General features: G+C 37.7%; 1 protein-coding gene across 1 annotated transcript in view; it reads right to left on the bottom strand.

The window, feature by feature from the left end:
- Positions 1–457: 457 nt before the first annotated feature.
- Positions 458–25,129, bottom strand: part of LOC135704358 (protein 60A-like) — a 142,724-nt gene continuing 118,052 nt past the window's right edge. The window contains exon 4 of the mRNA XM_065225792.1: positions 458–719. Coding sequence (XP_065081864.1) covers positions 594–719 — 126 coding nt within the window. The 3' untranslated portion in view covers positions 458–593. The remainder of the gene's footprint in view (positions 720–25,129) is intronic.

The raw sequence follows: 25,129 nt of genomic DNA, 5'->3' as shown, positions 1-25,129 counted from the left end.
GTTAGGCCGAAGTAGTTCTCTACCCTATGTCTGTAAAAAGTTTATTTAAATTGTATTTAATAGTACTTGTAATTAAAATGTTTTTTTTTTATGTTTCTATCAGGTATGTTTTGTTTAAATTATGTATGTTAATATTGGGCGTAATTAGAGAGACATTTTTAATACCTTCAAGGGGTGTGCATTGTATTCAAAAGTTCTTGGGCCTGCCCGCTCCACAAGCAAATATAGGCACCAAATACTTCTAACGTACCATAACTATAGGAGCGTTTACCCTATATGAATATTGTTTAATTTTCTATACTTTTAATCAAGAGGAAATGAAAAATAGTTTTTTTTTTTCTTCTTTCTTTTATTATTTGATTTTTGTTTTTTATTAAAGATGGACATTACTGCAGTAAATCAACTTTCTCATCATAGAAATAATCTCTTCGCTAAATGGTAAGTACTAAAATACTAGTAAATGGCTGAAAAACTAGAAATACTTAATCACATAATGTTTAATTAATAATGTTAATGATTTTCACAAAGCAATTATAAATTATTTTTAGTTTTGATATAAGGTCACATATACTTTTATACTTAATGCAAATTGTTCAATGACACCCACAACTTTTAACGACCATATTTTTGTACTTTTTTAAATTTACATTAGTTTCATCTATGTGGTAAAGCACCGAAATTGGAATCAGCTTCGTAGGAGCGCAGCACGGTTTGGGTACCTGGAAAAAAAATGTTTATTTAAATTCAATTAATAAATCATGAATTATTCATTGCATATTCTAAAAAAAACGAAAATGATTAGAAAGAGTATCCCAGGTATGATATTTAGGAGGAATAATATAAATATTAATTCAATCACTAAGTTTGAACCATCTGCCTTACATTGATCCGACATCGTATGTTTGTGATAATTTTTCTGGGTTTCTTCGATGCTCCACTGCCGTATATCAATTGATAGTGAGTAACTCAATTGACAGTGACGATGAGGTTAATTTGAGAAAGTGGCCCTTCAAATGATGGGCATGAGAAAATTCGTTGCGCAAAATTGATTGTTCACTTTCAATCTAATGATATGAAAATTGCCAGCACTGCTTCTCACCAACAAAGCAGTACTTTTCATTTTAGTAATACTAGAATTAATTGTTATGGCATTCCAACAAAATTCTTGCCAATATTTTTTTATTTTCCTGCATTAGTTTTCACTTCATTTACTTTTTATTTATTTTGTTGTAAATTAATTTATTTGTACAGGTTCAATCGAATAAACTTTACAGAACCAAGCTATCATTTGAGTTAAACATCATTTTTTTTTGGTATCAAGCTGGAGCTGCGTGACAGCTTAATTTTCAAGACTTGAACCATTTGAATAAATTTTGCTTCTATCTTTGACAATGCAGCAAAAGGACTAGCCTATGTTGGCCGCTTGAACACTGGATTCCGTATGTATTGTTTCAAGATAGTTATAGAAAAAATGCTGTGACGTGTGCGCGTAGATACATCCGCGTAGTAAACCGATTGAATAAGTAAATCCGTTTCGAACGAAATATCTAAATTATGCAAGTTACGAAAACCGCGCGAATTCCGAGAGCCGTGCGAGACAACCGAAGCGAGAAAAAAAAGGCTTATTATCATTTAAAGAGTGCCACCAAAATAATTGTGATAGTCTATGTTGGCAAGTTGATTAATTTTGGTTTCCTCCCTAAATATTCTACTTATTTTACTGTTGAGCTTTGTTTCAATTTAGTTATTTTACCGCACGTATCAATCATTTCAAGATTTTGCGACCGCACCGAACGAACTCTACACTACAGAAGCTCAAAAAAAAACTTTTGTCGAGCTCTACCGCATTGCGAATCACTTCTGCGTAAGCTCCGTAGACGTAGGCGCGTTGTTTCCGACAGCCGCGAAAAGTTAAACATGCATCAATACCACATAAGGAAAGATCGATTTTACGTATGGTTTAGTTCATAGATTAACATTGACTGCTGTTTACAAATGTAAGTACTTGAACACTAAGAAATAAGTTAACTCAAATGCTTTAACCGCATATATAAGAGATTTCGCGTATTGAGAGAATAATATAGTAATAGAGTACAACAAACTCAGGGGAATACAATACCTCCAAAAGTTTAAAAGTTATTAATTGTCACATACCTCTACTTTTACTTATTTCCTAAACTATTCCTCTCCTTGTTAATCTGCTAAATGCTATTGGTCTGCCTGCGTTTTCTTTTTAAATTTCAAGACTAAATAAGAAGATTTATTCTACAACTTTAAAGGTTAGTTGCCTCCCTAAGCGGACCCCCCGCATCCTAATTCTTTTGTTAATCTACTTAATGTCATTAGACTTTCTGAAGTTTCTTATTTAAGTTCATTTGATGATTATGATATCTCATTAGTCTAATTTAATAAAATATTAAAAGCTCTAATTCACCTAATCAATCATAACCCATGCTTTATTAAGTACCTGCACTTGTGCTTGTAATCTAAAATTAAACGTGTTTCAAGTACTTTTGATTTTGACCTTTACCTATTTATTATATCTTAGTTCGACCCAGGTAACACCTTCATGTGACTAAAATGCTTCATTTTGAAGTTAGTTTCCTAGCTGATTTTTAAATTATATAGGGTATATGCTCCAATTACGCTCTCACGTTTACACTATGTCGGACCACAAAAATACATATGGGTATGTCACAATAGAAGCACACCACAGTGGAAATCTCGAGCCATAGTTCAAACACTTATCCCAAATCAAAATGAAGCACATATAAGATTAGTTACAATACCATGTACAAAAATGATGTTTAACTTTGTTTCTAATAAGTAATACTTCAATGAAAACAACAATGAAAGTTTGTCACGAAAATAGAAGGAGCACCGTTGGGCACTTTCTGAAATATTTCAATAGTATAATTCCCTTGCAAACCCAAATAAATCTATCTGCGTAAAAATAAATAAAATAAGAGTGATTTGCGGCAAAACCCGCCAGTATCACACCCAACGTCAGTGCCTATACGTAAGCGTACTACGACGCGGCTCTCAATTAAAGGAGTAACAAGTGTGATACTATCACTGCTAGACTAGATCTTTGGTTCTCTCATGCAGTGGTTTATCAGAGAGGGGAAGCCTAGTAATCCCCATTGCCTGCCCATGACGCCATTCTATCGCAGCATGAGCCAGCAACGCTGGCCATAAACCTACCGTCTCCAACACTCCACTATAAAGCATGAAATTAAGCCCGCCCACCAACAGCAAGGTGCAAAAACTAGCCAAGGGGAGGGCATTTGAGTTAAACATCATTTAAGTCTTAAATCTAGAGTTAAAGGAATTGAATTGAACCGAATACTCGCGGTCATCTCGAAGTTAGTGGATGGGAAGAGGGAGAAGGAGGACTTTATTTTGATATTATGGTAGGTTTTCTTAATTGGTTAGAAGTTGCAAAGCTAATATATTTGAGATTTGTATTATTTGAAAAAAAGTAAAACTTTGTAATATAAATAATAGAAAGAAATTGTTCAGCGATAAACTGTATTAGGTGAAGTAAACAGGATTTTTTTTTCAAATAATTTTCAATTATTCTTTTTTAATTGATATTTGGCATTACAATTCTTCTTTTTCATATTTTTTTTAGCGAATTGCATTTGCAGGAGACGGGTTTTTTTTTTATCTTACGCATTTATTTTTGCGGATTTTGAGATTTACGTAGTTCTTTATTATTATTGTTATTAAAGTGAAGAATTGAAAGGTTTGTTTTTGTTCTTTTTTAAAATGTTTTTTTGTTTTTTTCAAGGATTTTTATTTAAGCACGGTAACGTTTGCGTTAGCGTTTGTTATGATATACTTCGTAGATTGGATATTAGCGACACTCACGACTATTTTGAAATTCTCAGTAAGACTACTTTCAGGAATAATGCTGGGGAGTTAACATTGATTCCAATCTGAACAAGATTTCCATTAGCATGATTGCCACTATTCCCGGCCACGCCCAACTTTACCATTACTAGGCATAGAGAAGGAAATGTTGATGTATTGCTTACTTAACGAGAGGCCACCGACTTAGCGACACCCTCATAAGTGCTACGGAGTTGGAGGTTCGGGTAGGGTATTGGGTTAGGATTCGCCTAAAGTTGGCGATGTAATCAAAATTATGTATTGTGTATGTGTTGCTCATTTAATCTCTCGATAGCCGACTGTCCAAAGAAAATATTCATTTTGTTCATGTATGTTTATGCATTTTAAGAGCCATCACGGAGAGCTTGCTAAACCCATGACTTTCTGCTCAGTAAGCAAAATCGATCCCTCCAGGGTCATCGAGCATCTCAGAACCATAACGCTCCGCGACAAAACATGACTACTTTTTTGATTGGTATGTAACGTACGACTGAAATACGCGATAATGCAAATAGTTTCCGAGGTTGATAGTTAATATCAAATATAAAAATGACGATGGCGATATATTGTGCTGTGGAAGAGCTTGGGGTTTAATCCATGATTTTCTGTAAGCAAAAACGATCCCTCCAGGGTCATCGAGCATCTCACAATCCACAGCGCTTCGCATCAAAGTACGTATCCTCAATGTGTAATGTAATGAGTAGGAATGTTTTGACGTGACACTCGCTTTGACGCCGAAAACACTTCCGCACTTCCACGAGGAATCACTGGTATATTGGGTAAGAGGGTTGGGATTTTAGCAGGGTTCGTTTTGGTAAACGATAAACTGGATTGATGTCCTAACGATCATATTACGCGAAGGAGTTTTGGATTGAACCCACTATCTTCTGCTCAGTAGGAAAAAACGTTTGCCACTAGGTAAACGAGCTCCTTTTTAATCATCGAGTTATAATTACCATATAGTCATATTAACAAATAAAGCGATTGACGAATCTTGAATGTGGATGGACCTGAGATTAGACTCATGATACTCTGCTTAGTAAGCAAAAACGATCGCTCTAAAGCCACCGAGCCCCTCATATCACATCATACCTTTACTCGAGTTGTTGTATCAATTCAAACCCGGCACCGATGGCGAGAAGTTTCGCAAAATAGACGATAAACATGTGATTTGACAATAAAGCTCCTCAATATGAAAAGACCTGGGAACGCGTTTTTCTGCTCAGTAAGCAGTATACTGTAACCGAAGAACTTTAAAATCCGAAAACTAAAAGCTACGAAAAAGCACTTAGTTCCACTTTCACGCGACGTTCAATGCTTCGATTAGCTCTTTACGCATTGTTCAGGCTATCGTTCCTCTTAACATCATAACAAACTATGACCGACGTAACGATTGTTAAGGCCCTGATCAAACAAGATATTAAAATGAATATAGGTTCTCGAAAGCAGTCAACAATGTATTCCAAACTGGATCAAGTGTGCACTCTATTTTTCTAAACATTCCGCCCGATCTCGGGTTTTTAGTTAGGCACTGTACACAAATTACGTAACGCAAAAAATCAGATTTCGGACCCCCTCCCCTGTAACAATAAGTAACGCTTTACAAGATTCCCCACTAAAATGACGTAACGCTAACTCACTTGAACGTTGATTTTTTTTTCAAAATCAAATCACAGTTTAAAAAGATTTTCTTATGTTATTAATGCAAAGGTCACCTGACTTTATTTAACAACATGGGTAGTTGGGCTCACTGGTGACCGCCGAAAATGATACCAGCAGAGAAATTCAAAGACGGATTAACTATGACAAGGAATCAGGACGCTGACTATGTACAAGACGATCTCCGGCCACGAGACCTGGACTATGCTTGTGGACGACCATCGTGATGTTTTCGAACGGAAATTGTTGAGGACCATCTTAAGTGGAGTGCAGTGAAGACAGAACGTGGAGGAGGAGAATTAACCACGAATTTCACCAACTGGAAAACCATCCATCGTCCACACTGCACTGTAGACGTTGACGTAGACGTCTGCTCACTGAAATTATTTTCTTGAAGGAGGTGCTAGTATTGTTCAGATTGCTATTCATCACTACACAACAGCATATTCGTTAGCATGCATCTCAATCATGCGCATCACTCTTGGATACATCCTACCTACCGAGTTTTGTTTTGCTGTTGAAAAAGTGTGTATTCCGAAAAGTAATGTGTAAACATTAAACATTATTCATACGTATGTATAAATTTCTAGTCGGATTGCCGGGCCGTTATGGAAGGCTCCCACTTCAAGCAGTGCCAACTCAACAGAAGGCATAACCAGGACATCTAAATAAGTACCGAATATCCAATTTGCTCTTCCTTTCAATTTACAGAAAATTTCTATGGAAAGACTAGTTAACATCGATTCCTGTTACAAATGACAGGCATCATACGGTAATTGATCGAAGGACAATACACCAAGCAATAATCGAAAATCCAACAACGAACGGCATCATGCGCAGCGGCAGCGACATCAACGGTAAAGTGTAGCAGCGAGGAATAATTCGATTATCGTTTAATAAAGTCAAATTGTTTTAGGCAGCTCATGTATATGGGTCGTTCCTGACTGAATAATCCCTTTGGTTTCAAACTTAACTATTCATACAAACACCTCCAAAAGAGAAGCGGATTATGATGAATATTTCGTTGGAGACGAAATAAATTTTCAGATAGCACAACCCGGAAAAACAAAGGGATGAATAACTTCATTCCGTATATTACAATTCAGACAACAAAAGGCGAGATGAAATTTTTGGTAGACACTGGTGCTAACAAAAATTACATTTCACGATTTAAGGACGATTTTCTAAGTAGAGAAAAAAAAATCATGAGAACTCGGAAATTTTGTACTTTGAGGATGAGAAACTAACTTTCACTCAACAAATAAAACACAAAATCCGAACCGTGGATAATATTCCCATTGTAGTAATACAATATCATACCATGTAGTAATACAATATCATGCCATGTAGTAAAATCATATTACAATCTCTTTAGACCATATCTACAAATTATTCAAACCACTCGTTACACAACATGTAGCGCATACCATCTTTATTGTCAGTCATAAATTAAACACTCGGTAAACTTCGAACTGAATTCCATTCTAACCAAACTTGACCTACAGAGACAACTCAGTCAGCGAAACCTTTTCCTTTTCCTTGTTTGAAACCTTTCCTTTTCCTTGTTTAATTTCAAGTGCTACCACATGTTTTCGTTTGACTGTTTCCAAAACATCGTTGGCGCGTCGTTTCTCACTACATTTTCCACAAGTTTAGGGTTTTATTTAAGAATGAGGAAAATAAAGAAATCAAGTCTTGTCTATCCAACTCTAAACGTGTGAAGTTGTTAATATTCGAACCCCGTTCATGCCTCACCATACATACGAAGTCGTTTCGTTATCCACAAATTTTTGAGGGAGAAGTGCAAAGACAGATTCAAAAAAAAATGCTAAGGGATGGAATTATCAAAGAATCCATTATACCACCGGTGTGGATAGTACCCAAAAAGCCAACGTATCAGGTGTTAAAAAGTTTCGGTTAGTCATCGACTACCGAAAACTTAATGATAAGACTATTTCCGATAGACTCCCGATTCCGGAAATCACGGAAATTTTAGACAAGCTTGGTAGAGCAACGTATTTCTCTACTATTGATCTAGTCTCCGGATTTCACCAAATCCAACTAGATAAAAATGATTTTGAGAACACAGCTTTCTCTGTGAGTTTTGGTAAGTACGAATTCACCCGAATGCCGTTTGGTCTCAAGAACGCCCCTGCGACTTTTCAAAGGGTAATGGATGCAGTTTTTAGAGAATTTATTTGAGTATGTTGTCTTGATTATATGGACGACATAATATTGTTAGCAAGTTCTTTCGAGGAACGCGTAAAAGACATTCGTAAGATTTTTTTAAAAAAATAATGGAGGCATGCTTGAAAATTCAATTCGACAAGTGTTATTTTTTCAGACCAGAGGTATAATTTCTTGAATACACCGTCACAAGAGATGGAGTCAAACCAAATAGTGATAAGATAGAGGTTATCAAAAGTTGGCCAATATCGAAGTGCGAAAAATAATTAAAACAGTTTCTAGGAACCATAGGCTATTATCGCCGCTTCATTAAGGAGTTCGCGAAGATGGTGAAACCTTTAACAACATTATTAACAAACGATACCAAATTTGAAATTAACTCAGAAATAAAAATGCTGCTTTGAAAAATGTAGATCTCTTCTTACAATAGATCCAATCCTTGCATATCCCGATTTTGAGAAGGAATTTATACTAACCACAGACGCAAGTAACGTTGCAATCGGAGCCGTTTTATCACAGGGACAATTAGGCAAAGACCGTCCCATCGCTTACGCTTCCAGAACACTAAGCAAAACCGAAATAAATTATTGCACTACCGAGAAAGAGTTACTCACTATCATATGGACAGTTAAACATTTTCGACCCATACCTTTATGGACGACGATTTAAGCTGATCACCGACCACCAACCATCGATCTATGCAATGACAAGCGCTAATAAAAAAAAATTAAGTGGAAAATACACCTAAGCGAATTCGACTTCGAAATCTTATACAAACCGGGAAGAGAAAACGTAGTGGCAGAAATTTTTCGGATTATTCAATATTATCCGAAGAATTTCAAAGCTTTTCTGAAGTGATTTAGTACTTAATACTAATCGCTTCCGTAAGAACTTTATTAATTTTGGAATTAATTGAATAACTTTACAAAACTTCGGAAATTACAATATCAATTCTCACGAGTTTGCAGTCACTGCCAGGTGGGCGTAAGCCAGATTTGGATTTTTAAGATATAATCCTAAATAGGACCTAGATTATTTAATACACTAGTAACCTCAAGTCCGTGCTCTGTCACAATGTTTCATTGTGATTAATCAACACTCAAATGGGTAAAATATCAAATTTGGGGCGAATTTGAAAGAAAGGGAACTTGGAGTGTAGAGCGCACTGCCCACTGGACTATTCTGAAGCCTGGCAAAGTGAGTGGGGTTTTGGTTTATTTTTTCAAACCATTGGCATTTGGTATTTCAGATAGGACAGAGATAGGATGCGGAGGGCCCGCTTAGGGTGAGCGTAACCCATGTTATGGTTTCCATTTATTGAATAGTTCAGATAGGCTAGAGGTGACAGGTTTATAGTGAGAGAATGTACCATATTGGGAAAGCATAATGTTCATACTTGAGGGGTTCGGGGCGGCTGAGCTGTTCGGTTGTGCTTTGACCTTCCTTCAAAACCAATTTGGCTCTAGAACGGTTTTAAACTTGTTCTGCATTGTTCACATGTTGCAATTATTGAAAAAAAAACTCGATACAAAGTAGCTTTATAAAATTAAATAGAAATGCCAAAACCTTACCGAGTAGTTGCTGTTCTGATTTCGGTACAGTTTGTTGAGATCGGGTATAGTTTCTGAGCATGGATTCCCATTTTGAAATAGCTCAGATTAGCACAAAGTAATAGTTTTAGTGCTAGGGAACTTTCTTTTGGGATCGTCTTTTCTTTATACAGTTCTCATTATTCATACTATATTGGTCGTGATCAGTCTTGGAGGATGTGATATGTTTGAGTCCAGTTTTAAATTAGTTTGTTATTAATATCTTTTGAACTACCCTCGCGAGAGGTTTAACAGAAATCTGTAAATTGTAGGGGGAGGATGCTTATTGAAGCTTCCGGCTCGCTAAAACAATGCGTCTTAAAGCAACGGAATCACCAAGTGGCACGGAATGACTATGTTGCAATTAGGGAAGGGGGGTGCTAATATGTCATTTGTTTTTGTATAATTTCAGGTGTTAATATACCGTACGGTTCAACCAATTATGGAATGGTCAATGTTTAGTGCCAGGTATCGGTATACCGCACGGATTAGCCATAGCGATGGACCTAGGAGGCAACTAATATTTTCGTTCTTTATGTTCTTTTCTTTCAGCAAATTGATATCTTTTACTCTTTCCATCTCCATCTCTTTCTATCCCTATTGAATGTATCGGTGTACTAGTTTGAACATTTTGCGCCGGCTAGTCACGATTGCGGTCTGGCATGCTTTAACGCTTAGGCTTGTGTCGTGAACTCCGGCACTGTCTCAGCTTGGTAGGTCCTCACCTAACACGATGGGTTGGCTGTGTCCACCAGGTTGATAAATTACAAACAATTCTTACGAGTTTGCAGTCACTTCCTCAAGATCTGAATAATTTTGTAATAACTGAATCACTTCAGAAAAGTTTGTAATCCCTTCAGAAAATATGCAGTCACTTCAGAAAAATTGAAATCACTTTAGGGAGCACAGAATCATTAAAAAAAATGTTAGAAATCTTAGAAAGTACTGAAACACTTTAGAAAATCTCGGAATCAGTTCGAAAAGAACTGAATTACTGCAGAAAAACTTGAACTCAATTCAGAAAGTACTGAATCACTTTGGATAGTACAAACATAATTGAGTATGAGAATGTTTAACCGCTCGCGGTTGCTACTCTGTTATTGTTAGATCTCCTGTAATACACAGAGCTTGAACAAACGATGCATGGTGAGCTCATACTTAGCAATAGGCAATAACAGCCCCGGCCGCGTCCAAATGTAGGTCAATTAGGGAATGTATAAGAATGTGTTGTTTGAAACAGAGAAATCCTCCTCACTTCCACGAATTTATCAATAGCTTTTAAATAGAATTCACTTAAGGGAGTATTGATTCTTATCGTTAAGCCGTATTAGCACTCAATTGTGAAACATCGAAAAAGGCGTCGATTTTGGCAACATACATGAAGTGCAGTCAACTATCCATAATTCGATGTCCACTAACTCGAGATTGAGTTATAGAACCATGGAAAAAAATAATGTCCTGGCTACTGCGATACCGAATTTGTATGGGATTGTTATTCTATAACTCGAAAATTCTATAGCTCGATGGTCCCTTATATCGAGATGTAGAGATTACACTGTAGTTATGTTTTCAAAAATGATATCTATCTGTACTGAATTACATTATGAAAGTTTGGAATCTTTAGAAAAGTTCAACAGACATCAGAAAGTACTGAATAGCTTGAGAAAATCTTTGGATCACTTTACAAATTACTGAACCATGTCAGAAAAGCTAAGCACGTACAGAATAACTTTTTTTTTTTACCAGTTCGTTTATTTGGAAGGCTCAAGCGTTAGCTTTACGGAGCCGATAGTTCATTGTTCTTTGTTTGTAACAAAATTCACTCAATTCTATGTCTAGTAGGAATTCGGCCGAATACTCGCGGCTTACTCGAGGTTAGAGAGGTACATTGTCGAAGGATAGGATCAGGGGACAAGCTTGGGGTAAGGTTTCGTTGTCACATCAGAGCGTTGTCGCCAGTATGAACGGTAGTGCGGTTCTAGTTTCCGTACATTGCCAAACTGCTTGATCGATGTCATCGTAACCGTTTCCACACCGACAGATGTTGCTGTCCACGAGGTTTATTCTATTGAGATGAGCATCTAGCATGAGAGTAGTGGTTGAACATAAGTCTACTCATCACGCGAATGAAGTCACGAGTTAAGTCCAAGCCTTCAAACCATGCTCTCGAAGAAACATTAGGAATAATTGAATGTAACCACCGTCCAAGATTTCCATTGTCCCAATCGGTTTGCCAACTCAAAAGGGTTCTCTGACGCACTAAATGCAACCAAATTCTTTGCAACCTCTTCTTGTATCCTACCAATTCAAAATATGATCATGGCATCTAATTATTTCATAATTTAAAAAAAAAACATTGTTTAAGCTGAAATGAGTATTTGCCACCTTGATCTCCTCCAAATTTGGTCCAAACTGGAAGAGGTCAATTTCACTTTTGTATTTTTTCTCGGACACTTGGCGCGGATATATATACAGCCATTCCATAGCAAAACGATATAGTGGTTCCCAGAATTTCGGAACAATTGGCAGTTTTGTTCCTTATCGAAAAATATTAGACCCGTATTTTTTTATTTTCTTGTTAGGGTGACCATTTTCGTGTTAGGGTGGCCCGAAAAATCGATTTTGTTCTATTTTTTTTTCCAAAAATAGCATTTTTTTTTAAAATCATAACTTTTGAACCCTTGAACCGATCAAAATATCAAATGAAAGGTTATTAAAAATACTTTTCAGAAAAAAATTAACTTTTTTTTTTGAAAATTGGAGTTTTGTATATAAGAAATTTGATAACCGATTTGAAAGATCAAAATATCAAATGAAAGATTTTAATGATGAAAAATAAATTTATCGATTTTATCCAATCTTTACGAATAACAGTCATTTGAATTTTAACCGAGTCAGTAATCCAAAAATACAGTAAAAATACTGACTCCTGTAAAAAATCTAAGTGTGTATACAGAAGCAGCTGAGCTTCCATACTCCTCCATCGAATCAGCACCGCAGAACAGCGTTGCGAGTATTCCAGATTTATCTGGATTTTCCAGATGTTCGGTCATCAAGCCAGATACACAGACAGATCACGCATATTTCCAGATTTTTAAAATATTTTCCAGATTTTCCCAGATTTTTCAAATATGTTGCTTTAAAAATATCATTGCAATTGATTTACTCAAAAAATAAAAACTGCTTCTTTAATTATTAAAGGCCATCAACGTTGGAAATTATTACAACATCGTACATGGAATTGTTGCAACATGTTTGCATGTTAATGGGTTGCAGAATCATGAAAATTGAGCCATTTTCTAAAGATTATTCGCTGAAAAAAATCTTCAAACTTTTTAAAATAGGTGCCCTGAATGTTTGTTTAATTAGAATTTTTATTTATTTTCTATATTAGTAAAAAATCCAAATTTCAGTATGAAGGAATTTTCATATTTTTTTCTTAATTTAGAGAAATCAAAAACCACAGGCAAACAGACATAACACATTGAATATTTCCCACTGTCAAACATCGTCGCTAAAACATTACCGCCATCTGTTGAGTACACTGTGGTGGGTAGTATGCTGAACAGATGCCGGTAGTGTGTAAACGTCAAACGCAAGGGAATTGACTATGCGCGCCACAGGTGGCGGTACTACCAACTACGATACTTTTAAATTGACCGTTAAATGCTTGTTCAATGAAGAACTTGCGAGTGATATGTCTGTTTGTCTGTGCAAAAACTGTTCAGGATTGAAAACAATAAATTCAGCCTTGGAAAATTAGCAAGACTTTTGAATCTAGACAACCACCAGGACTTTGAAGTATGTTTGTGAGATTTTTGAGGATAATTCATAAGGAAAATTTGAAAGGCATCTGATCATTTTTAGCATTTTTTTAAGTACCTGTGAATAGTCTGAATTTATTTAGAATTCTGAATTGTCCTAGAATTTCGGAATTTTAAGGTAATGTTGAAAATAGTTTACAGTGCAGTGTGAGGTAAATTCTTAGCAAAACCAGAGGAGAATTTAAAGTTATATTCTGAGTAGAGTTCCATCCATCTTTGTAAGCTTTGTGGTCGTGCGGTATCACCCGTCCTTTAGGCGTATTGTGAGTGCCACGAAGTGAGGGTTCGATTCCCGCTCCAGCCAGTAGAACTTTTCGCAACCTGAGAATTGTCCTACTGGTCTACTGGGTGTGGTGTGTTGTCAGTTTTCTAGTGTTAAGTTTTCAGTCTCTGCAATCTCTGGTTGAAGACAGTGTCCGTTGTCTTTTAAAAAGCTCTGATGACAATTGCATGGAGATTTTGTGAAGAATGGAAATAGAATTCGGAAGAGAAATCAAAGAAATTTCTTATGATGAAACTTAAGGAGTATGCTAATACGAATCGTGAGAATTATTTCAATGGAATTCTGTTCCATGTTTCTATGGAGTTTCATTTTTATAAAATTTTAAGAAATTTAATCGGAATTATGCCAAAAGAACATCTGGCAATTTCTGGGAGCCAATGCCATTTTGGCAAAGTATAAAGAGTACTTATCAAATACTGAAAAGGATTTCAAAAACAATTCTGACCGTACCTACAAAGCAGCTCAAATGGAATTATCGGATCAGTCTGAGAATAGTGTGACGGTCATTCTGAAGAGTGTGCCAAAGAAATTATTAAGAATATTCTAATGGTATTTCATGGAGAAAGATGAAAAGAAAATTATGCCAATTATTGGAAATTATTGCTAGTTTGAGGGAGTTGTGGAATCAAAGAGTGATTTATAAGAGATAATACCCCGTTCACATTACAGCGTATATCACGTGATATACGCTGTCTTGCAATGAGCACTCATACATCTAGTTTTCACAGGAAATCCTATGTATGAGTGCACATTGCAAGACAGCCTATATTACGTGATATAGGCTGTAATGTGAACGGGGTTTAACAAGAGAACTCTTTATCGAGATTATTTTATGTAAATCCAGACAAATAAAAAATTTCATGATCTGGGACCCAGGAAATATATAAATTCCACTTTCAGACATTCATTTTAGTTATATAATAAAAAAAATTCGTAATGGTAATGCAAACAGGTGAGTTACCTGTAGTTTAGGTAAACTGTGAATACCACGATGTTAGGCTGTGATTTCCACTTCAGCCTGGTGAATTTTACTTTAAAATAAAATTGCCTACTGCCTGCTATGATGTCAATAATTACATTGTAAGTCTGATCAACCTCAGGGTAATATTATAATTATTTAGAAAGTCAAAAAGTAAGGACTACATCGACTATTAGTTTAAAAAATCCAGCCCATCAAAGTTGCTTCAATCTTTGCTTTTCATTCTTTTATAAAAAAATCAGTTTAAAAAGCAATTATAAAAATATTTTCTGCAGTATTTTACCAACGATTTAACACAATTTTTGAAATGCTGCGTAATAGATATTCAAACTTTTTGCGCACACTGTGTCAATACATTTCTTAACTTTTGGACGATTTATGCAATGCTAACAAGTTATTTATTTTACATAATTTATTTAAACATGTAATTCATAAACATTCTAGTACTTTGAATAAATTCCAGATGATCATACTGACCGATTTTTATGGGAGATTGGCATATCACTTTGATTTCAATAGCATGATGTTAAAAATATGATTTTTTTAAACCTTCCAGATTTTTCCAGATTTTATATTTTAACTGGTACAGATTTTTATGAAAATGACCTGGCAACGCTGGCTATGAAATAAAAGGGACATCGACTTATTACCACTACCTACTTCTCTCCGTTCCACTCTCAGAATTCGCCGATTCGGTGTCTCTCGTTGTGTTTTCTGTTGAGACTGAGCAATATTCGATACCGCGAAACATCTCCGCAGTGACGTTTTCTTTCCGCGCAGGAGATGTGCGGTACTCGAAAGTTAAGAATGTAGCTAAACATTTACAATAATATTCTACCAAATTTTCATGTGCGTAGTCCACTGCAACAGCCGATCGTTCGAACGAATACGATGACCATAGCGCATTTTAAGAAAACGTCACAAGTTTTAATGGCTGTTTTAAATCAATAATTTTGAAGAAACCATAAAGCCTAAAAAGACATATGCTCAAATGGTGAAGGCTGCATCAGCCGCCCAAGATGCAAACCAATTTTCGATTTTGTCAGCTGAAGAATCGGACTCTGACTTTACACGCACTTTAAAAAATGGACGGATCCTCAAAAAGAAAATGCCCCTCCCCGAAAGCACGCCGCAAGAAATTAAAGTCACCTCCAGAAGATTGAAAAATTCCCAGTGTAATGGGGATGAAAAAACGAAACCGAAGGCTCCTGCTGAACCAATCCCTGGATGCAGCAGGAATTTTCCACCATTGTCCAAAAAAGATAAGAAAAATAATAAAGCTGCTCCTCAAACTTCTCAAAAGAAATCCAAGTCCGAACGAGGTTTGCTAGCTTTTTCGGACATTGTGGAATTCATGTTAAATATGTTCAACATACAAGACCCTCTTAGAAGCTTAGTTTCTGCCTTGCTCCCAACATTAGAATCATATATTAAGCAATTGACTGTTTCATGACCCTTCCTTGCATCAATCATATCTTTCGATGGATAATTCGTCGAACGAGGTTGAAGATATGATCACTGTGCTACAGTGGAACTGCCGTAGTCTAGTGCCTAAACTAGACTCGTTCAAATTTTTACTCCACAATTCTGATTGTGATATATTTGATCTTTGTGAAACATGGCTTTATTCCGATAAAGAACTTAACTTCCACGATTTTAACATTATACCCCTGGATAGAGACGATTAGGGATCAAAAAGTGCTACCCTTTCTACAAAATTTCCCTTCCTGCTCTATCAGGCGTTGAAATCGTCGCTTGCCAAATAAATAGGAAGAACAAAGACCTTTGCATAGCTTCAGTTTATGTTCCACCAAGAACCTCCATTAGCCGTAGTCAACTCTGGAATCTAAAGGGTGATACGGTCAAAATTTGGTCAAGGGTCAGGAAAGGCAGCAGACGTTTATTCAAACACTCTTTCACGTAAATTTCTTGGTTGACAGTCCCGGAAGCTATGAAAATGCTGCTTTTCAAGCCACAGGTACAGATGGCTTGCCAAACTAGATATTTCTTTGCGAACTTAGACAGTTTCATGTGCTTGAAAACATCTGCTACCTTTCCCCTTCCTTTTGCCGTATAAAACTCCTTTCCCGGAAGCTGCTTGTAGTCGGCTTTGACGTAGGTTTCGTCGTCCATTACCACGCAGTCAAACTTCGTCAGCATCGTCGTGTACAGCCTCCGGGATCGCGCTTTGGCCGTCGTATTTTGTTTATCATCGCGATTTGGAGTCACTACCTTCTTGTAAGTCGATAGTCCGGCTCGTTTTTTGGCTCGATGCACGGTTGTAGACGATACACCCAGCTTATTTGCGGCATCTCGGAGAGAGAGGTTAGGGTTTCGCTTGAAACTACCGGCAACTCTCTTTGTCGTCTCAGCGGCTTCCGGTTTTCGATTTTCCCCCGATCCAGACTTCCTGGCTGTCGACAAACGTTCCCCAAACACTTTAATTACATTTGTAACGGTTGATTTGGCAACTTTTAGCGATTTTGCCAACTTTGCGTGCGAGTAGCTCGGATTTTCGCGATGCGCGAGCAAAATTTTGATACGCTGCTCTTCTTGCTTGGACGGCATTTTGACAACTGAAGAGTGAATTCCAAAATCAAAATAGGAGCAACATTCTACACACACACACCTTCAAAATGAGGGGTGTTCAGGTTTTTTAAATGCAAAATTGAAAGAAATACGTCAAGTTGATATTGACCAAATTTTGACCGTATCACCCTTTAGTTTCGATTCTTCCATCCACAGTATTAGTTCTGGGTAATATGAACTCCCATGGCACTGGGTGGGGCGATCAATATGATGACAAAAGAGCGGCTATTTTTTTTTACGATTTATGCGACGATTTCAACTTGACTATTTTGAACACTGGTGAAGCGACACGTATAGCAAAACCTCCGGCTCGAGAAAGCCAAGTCGACCTATCTTTGTGTTCAAGATCGCTATTGGTAGCGATTATTTGCCAATCATCATTTCAATTAAGTGTGCCCCTCACTCTGCAGAACCATCTCGAGTTCCATTTGATCTTACAAGGAACATAGATTGGCATAAATATGCAACGGCGGTGACAATCGGTGCCGAATCAATAGATACGCTTCCACCATTGGAAGAATATCGATTCCTCGCCGATTTGATTTACAAAAGTTCACTGGAAGCACATAAACGAAAAGTTCCAAGTGCGCCCTTCAAAAGGAGACCAGCCAATCTATCTGATGCTTTTCGTAGACAGAAAACCTCCACATACTTCGAGGAATATTCAAAGCTTGAGACAAAGCTGAACCAATTAATCAAAGCAAAAAACGCGGTTTTTTTTTTCCTTTGATTTGTTTTCCGTTGATCTTGTTTTCCGTGCTGAGCACCAATGCTACCGACGCCATGGAGGCAGCTCCCACACCTGGACCCTACCTATCGACCAATCAACTCATGAACCGGGGACCAACGGCCTTACTTCCCTTCCGAAGGAAGGCGTGATCAGAGATGTTATACCTCAGAACATCCCGGTGGCGCCGACTGGGATTGAACCCAAGCCTGCTGGGGTAAGAAGTAATCACGCTTACCACTACACCACCGGCGCCGGTAGAAAAAAAAACGCGGTTATTGGCGCAATTTCGTCGAGGGACTCTCACGAGAAACCTCAATAAACACCTTGTGGAGGGTGGCTCGCAACATGCGTAACCGCTCATATCCTAATGAGAGTGAAGAATACTCCAACCGATGGATATTTGATTTCGCTAAAAAGGTCTGTCCGGACTCAGTTCCAGCACAACACATTCTTCGAGAAGCGTCTCCGAGCGGCAGCTCTCTGGACAGACCATTCACAATGTTGGAAATCTCTATGGCTCTTCTTTCATCGAACAACTCCTCACCGGAAAGCGATATGATTAAATTCAATCTTCTGAAAAATCTCCCAGATATCGCTAAAAGACGTTTGCTAGATTTATTCAATTCCTTACTAGAAAATAACATTATACCGCCTGAATGGAGACAGATCAAAGTAATAGCCATTCGAAAACCTGGCAAATCAGCGTCTGACCATAACTCATACCGTCCGATTGCGATGCTTTCGTGCATTAGGAAATTGTTGGAGAAAATGATCCTTCGGAGACTCGATCAGTGGGTCGAAACAAATAACTTGCTATCAAATACACAGTTTGGGTTCCGCAAAAGCAAAGGAACAAACGATTGTCTAGCGCTGCTTTCCACAGATATTCAACTGGCCTTTGCGAACAAGGAGCAATTCGCTTCAGTATTCTTGGACATTAAGGGGGCTTTTGATTCAGTTTCCATTGAAATTCTGTCAGACAATCTGCACAGATGTGGATTTTCTGGAATTTTAAATTATTTCTTGTACAATTTGTTGTCAGAAAAGCAAATGAACTTTTTCCTTGGACAACTGACAACTTCTTTATAACTTTTATGTCAAAGATATCGACAACTGTTTGGCAGAACAATGCACGCTAAGACAACTTGCAGATGACGGTGTGGTTTCCGTAAGAGGTCCACATACCGTGGACTTGCAAGGATCATTGCAAAGTTCCTTGTGTTCTTGGGCTAGGAATCTAGGGATCGAATTCTCGTAGTACCTTCAGGTCTGGTTTGATTCAAAGTGCACTTGGAATACCCATATTACGTATTTGAAGCAAAAATGTCAACAGAGGATCAACTTTCTCCGTTCAATTTGCGGCACATGGTGGGGTGCTCATCCGGGAGACCTCATAACGCTTTATAAAACAACTATTCTCTCTGTTCTAGAGTACACCTCTTTCTGCTTTCTCTTGGCAAGAAAATGTCACCTCATTTTTTTTTTTTCGAGAGTTGACCAACTGCAGTCTTAATAGGCTAGCATCTCGGTTGGGCTCTCCATGCGATACACAATACTAACAGACGACTCGAGCTATGGTGCTCACTAGTTCACTGCAGCTTTTAGGCTCGTATTGTGATCAACTGTGTGTATTAGATTACGACCATAAATCCGGAGAACCCCGAGATCTGGGCGCAATCGCCCCTGCAAACAAACACGTCATTCGCCGGTCTCCCGCGAACAAAAGAACAATCGTGCAAACAAACTATACCAAATCATAGAGGAATTATTCCTCTACCTGTTTGTGATATTAGTTTTTTCCAGACGTGTCCCGATTTTGTCAGCCCCCTTTTCTGAAAATATTTTCCAATGTTCTACAAAACCCATGCCCTTTTTCAGTAATCTTCTTGAACCTATTGCACCAAAGTATACTTTAAATATTGCTCTCAACGATGAATGAGAAAAATTTAGATTTATGGGTATGCGAAATTATTGAAAGAAAAAAGTCTGAAGCGCGTGCTATTATTACCTGCTTAGAGTTGGCTCCTTTAAAATACTGTGTAGAATTTACCTCATTATTCCTCAGCTCCATCGATTTCCGTTTCTGCGTGGTTTTTGTGATATAACCACGCTCGGCATATTATCCTGTAGTACGACTTGGGCGTGCACCATGCAAGTAACTCATCTCTCGTCAAGATGATGGGATATGGGGTGATGGTGAAGGGATATAGAAAACGAATAAAAGAACAGAGAGAAAGGTATTAGTATTGGTTACATTAACCCCCCCCCCACACACACACACACACATAACGAAAAAGAAACATAGATGCACAGACAAACAGAAATAACACATTTAATATTTCTCTCCACAAAATATAGTCACTAAAACACTACCGCCATCTGTTGAGTATCATGTGATGGATATTACGCTGAACAGATGGCGCTAGTGTGCAGACGTCAAACGCAAGGGAACCGACCGTGCGCGCCACAGGTGGCGGCACCTTTTGTTCGATGAACAAAATGCGAGTGTTATGTCTGTTTGTCTGTGATAGATGGGTTAATAGTTCAACGTTTCAACTACATTATAACTATTAGTGCAATGGATGAGCGTTAGTTTCGGGGTCATGTTAGTGTTATAGTTTTGTTAGTATTGACCCTTATTCAGCCCTGTCGGCCCCTCGAACACTAGTCACAGGCAGTTGTTGTTAGGACATGCGACACTGTCACTGCTACTATGTTAGAGGTATGACCCGTCAAATTTCGAAGTGCAAAAAAACTGTTAGAACTTTCTTATAAATTAACTTTACACTCAAAGCAACATATTTACCTTAGTATTGCCAGGCAAGTACTTCGATTCGACGTTCCATCCGCCTCCGATAGTTTCGTGGTTTCCAGCTCATTATCCAGCGATGAGAGCCTCCGGTCTCTCTACTGGATATCGATCATCATCATGAGCCATTCATCTTATGACTTGATGCCGACTGCAATCCGCCCATGTGATTCGTATCCACCTGAATTGGATTTCAGGCACTGCGATTTTGGCTCGTTGAATAATGAACTGTCCACTATCAATTGGCAACAGATTCTGGATGGTGTTTCTGTCAACGCTATTGCTGACCAATTCTACGACAATCTGTATGAAACACTCTATGCGCGAGTTCCTCTCCGGAGGCGTGTTACGAGGTTAACCTCAGTGCAAACCTGGTGGAGCCCTGAGCTACGTAATTTGCGGAACGTATTGCTTAAGTCGCGCAAATGCTATTTCAGTACCAGAACCAACGAGAGCAAAAATAGTCTCCGATTAATCGAAACGAGATACAACGGACTGTTGAAGTCTAGCTATGGGGAGTACGTCAGCGAACGCAAGCGAATCTGAAAGCAGCACCCATCGGCGTTTTGGAAGTTCGTGAAATCACAACGTTCTGATAATCGTATTCCGGACATAGTTGAATTTAACGGGATCGCTGCTAGCTCCCATGTCGATGTTGCTAACTTTTTTGCGAGCTTCTTCCAATCAGTTTACAACACAAATACACCACCTCTAAATGCTTCAAGTTTCAATCGCATCCACGAGTACAACCTGAATATCCCAACATTGCGCATCTCACCGACGTTATGAAAGCCTTGAATGACCTCGATGTTTCTAAAGGCCCTGGGGTAGATGGTATTCCCCCATCCTCCATATTCAACCGTTCGCTTAGCGAAAGATCATTTCCCAATGTTTGGAAGACAGCTTCAATTGTGCCAATCCATAAAGCGGGTAATCGAAACCGAGCTGAAAACTACCGTGGTCTTTAAAACCTTAGCGCACAATGCTCTGTACAATGTGGTTCATCCTATAATATTGGAGTTCCAGCATGGGTTTGTCCAGCACCGCTCTACTACTACAAATTTGCTGTGCTACACTAATACTCTGTTTCGAGAGGTTGAAGCCCGGCGACAGGTGGACTCCATTTACATCGACTTTTCAAAAGCATTTGACACAGAGTACGCTACCGAAAAATTAAGAGCTATTGGATTCCCTACCCCAGCAAAGTCTGAGATTAAATTGAAATCTAAATTTGATGTTGTGATTTCGCTGATAATTATTACTCAAGTTGCTGTCGTTTTTACCGTTTTAACGGTTAAAATATCAAAATTGAGAGCAAACAAATCTTCCTGTGACATCACATTGAAAACTATTTCTGCTATCAGTGAAAATTAAATTTGTTATCCATTTTTCCGGTTGATAACAAAACAAGTATTCAATTTGATGTTATGCTAAGGCAATGAAAACAAACCCGCAACAACATATTTTTGAAGAGCATATGTACAGCAAAATGAAAACAAAATTTGGTATCAAATTTGTCCATTGCGTAAACTGAAATCAAATTATGATTTCAGTTTGATGTTGATATCAAAACTTGATTTCAATTTGCTGTCATCTTGATGCTGGATTTTGCTCGGGTACTTGGTTAGTTGATTGAATTCTCTCCGACCGACCGCCATTCCTTCGTTTCGATCAGTTCTGCACGCTCGAAGGCCTTTGCAATTACTTCGGGAGTACCGCAAGGAAGTGTGGTCGGCCCAATGCTGTTTGTCCTTTTCGTCAACGATCTGTGCCTTCAGATTTCTTCATTTAAGCAAATGTTCGCCGACGACCTGAAGATGTTCAGAGTCATCGCGACCGTACTCGACTGCCTCGCCCTGAAAAATGACATAAATGAGCTACTCCTATGGTGCCATGAAAATAGTATGAATGTCAACATAGGAAAATGCAAGGTGATATCGTTTTCCCGTCGGAGCACAACCGTCAACGACCAATACACAATTGGATCCGTGTCATTAAAGCGTTTTACCTCAATTTGTGATCTTGGTGTTACTATTGACTCGAAGTTAAGATTCAACGAACATGTTGTACTAGTCACGGTTAAAGCTTCTACGGTTCTTGGATGTATTCGACGCTATACGTGGCACTTTACAGACATTTTTACACAAAAAAACATTGTTCTGTACTTTGGTACGTAGCATCCTGGAATAATAATAAGGTCTCTGTCTGGACACCTTATCACGCATTGCTGATCATCAAAGTCAAAAGAATTCAGAAGGTTTTCATTCGATTCGCGCTGCGCAACCTTCCATGGAACGACCCGCTAAATCTGCCTGACTACACTGCACGCTGTTGCTGATTGATTTGGAAACCTTACGTGCTAGGCGCACAAACATTCAGCAATTAGTTATTTTCGACTTACTGCGTGGCAACATTGATTGTCCTCAACTACTAAAGGATGTCCCTCTATACGTTCCACACCGACAGTTGAAGAGCTCACAACTTGTCGCTGTGCCGGCTCACCGGATTGGTTACGGTTTCAACAATCAATTCGACGCTTGTCTGCGAGCTTTTAACGATACTAACGAGGATTTCGATTTTGTGATTAGCAAAAGTACTTTTTAAAATAGGATTAAGAATATTAGGTAAAGTAGTCTGTACGATTTTTATTTTTTATCGAAGATGAAACAACAAATAAATAAATAAAAGAGCGAATTTAAAATTACTAATTTATTTTATGCTAATATTAAAATTATGATAAAACTACAAACTACGGCTCCATGAAATTAACTCTAGTGGACCGTTCAAAACAATGAACTGAAAAAAATACTAAAATTTTAACAAATTGCAAAAAATCAAAGCGACACTTGACAAATCATCATCAAGCCCCTCATCCTTGGACAGGGAATGTCACCTAATAAAATTGGAACGAATTCAATATCCTTGTCTGCGTATTGCTCTCGGCTGTATGCACTCAACGCATAACATGAGTACGAGGTTCTGACAGGAGTAACACCCCTCCAGAACCATTTCTGGGAGCTCTCTCTCAGAATACTAATCAAATGCAGAGTGACGAACAGACTTATAATTGAAAATTTTGAAGAAATTCTTGGGCTGAACAATAGATCCAATTTATAAACAAGTATCAGCATGCAATTTTCATGCAATTTTAGCAACGGAAACCAGCTGGGATGCTGGAGTAAAGAACGAAGAAGTTTTCGGTGATCGATTCAATGTTTTTAGGGATGATCGTGATAAAACGTTATCCAACAAAAAAAGTGGTGGTGGTGTCATAGTAGCAGTTAGTGTTGACTATGAATCTGAACAAATATCATCTTGTAAGTGTAAGGAGTTTGATCACGTTTGGGTCAAATGTTTCATTGGAGATCAAGTTCATATTTTTGCGACAGTATATTTTCCTCCAGAATATGCAAAGCAAGATTCATACGACAAAAAAAATTAAAATAGCTGAAAATATTATTTCGAAATGTGAGGCGGAAGCAAATGTTCACATATACGGAGATTTTAACCAACGCTCAGTGAATTTTATTGTTGATGACGACAACGAATCTTTGTTGATACCGATTATAGGAGAAAATGAAACACTTCGTACTCTGTTCGACAAAAGTGCAGAAATTGGACTCAACCAAATAAATCACATAAAAAATCAAAATAACTGCTACTTAGATTTGTTATTCACTAATATGACTGATGATTTCTGGGTATCAGAGTCACCCACCCCTCTTTGGAAAAAAAACGAAGTGTTCCACACTGCTATTGAATACTCCATATTCATACATGAAAAAACGGTAACGTTGGATAACAATTTATCTGAAACATACTTCGACTTTCATAAAGCAAACTATGTACTTCTCAAAGAAAAATTAGCCTGTATTGACTGGCAAACTACAATACGTAATCTTGACATAGAACAGGCAGTGGACACATTTTATCAAATTATTTATAAAATTCTGCAACCCTTGCAGCAGAGGAAGCCCACAAAGTCCAAGACACCAGTTTGGTACAATAAAAAGGTTATCAATCTTAAAAATAGGAAACAGAAAGCACATAAGATTCATAAAAGAAATCATAGTGAAGAAAATCTTACATTTTATCTAGAAGTCTGCGATCAACTGAATGAAGAAATGAAAAATGCATATGAAGAAAATAATACCAAGGTAGAAAATAATATTAAAACAGATCCAACATCATTTTTTAACTATGTTAAAGAGAGACAAAAATCGAAGAACTTTCCTTCTAAAATGCAGTTAGATAACAGAACCGGGAACACATCTGGTGAGATCAGTAATTTATTTGCGGACTTTTTTCAGAACATTTACACAACTCATGACGAGAATGATCGCGATTATGAATATTTTTCATACCTTCCGGAGCCAATGACGGATATTACAGTTAACAAATTTATCCCTCAAAGAAATCATGCATGCTCTTGAGTCCTTGGATACGTCAAAAGGCGCTGGTCCAGATGGTTTACCACCTATTCTTCTAAAAACACTTTCAAATGAATTAGTAAAGCCTTTATTTTGGTTGTTTAATTCATCGTTAAACGCCAGTATGCTGCCTCCAATTTGGAAGGAATCTTTTTT

This window comes from Ochlerotatus camptorhynchus, unplaced genomic scaffold (genome assembly GCF_037179485.1).
Source record: "Ochlerotatus camptorhynchus isolate MF236.1 unplaced genomic scaffold, CSIRO-AGI_Acam_v1.1 ptg000235l, whole genome shotgun sequence".
NCBI classification, from domain to species: Eukaryota; Metazoa; Arthropoda; class Insecta; order Diptera; family Culicidae; genus Ochlerotatus; species Ochlerotatus camptorhynchus.
Note: the sequence above shows the minus strand (reverse complement) of the source record. Positions and strands in the feature narration are given on the sequence as shown.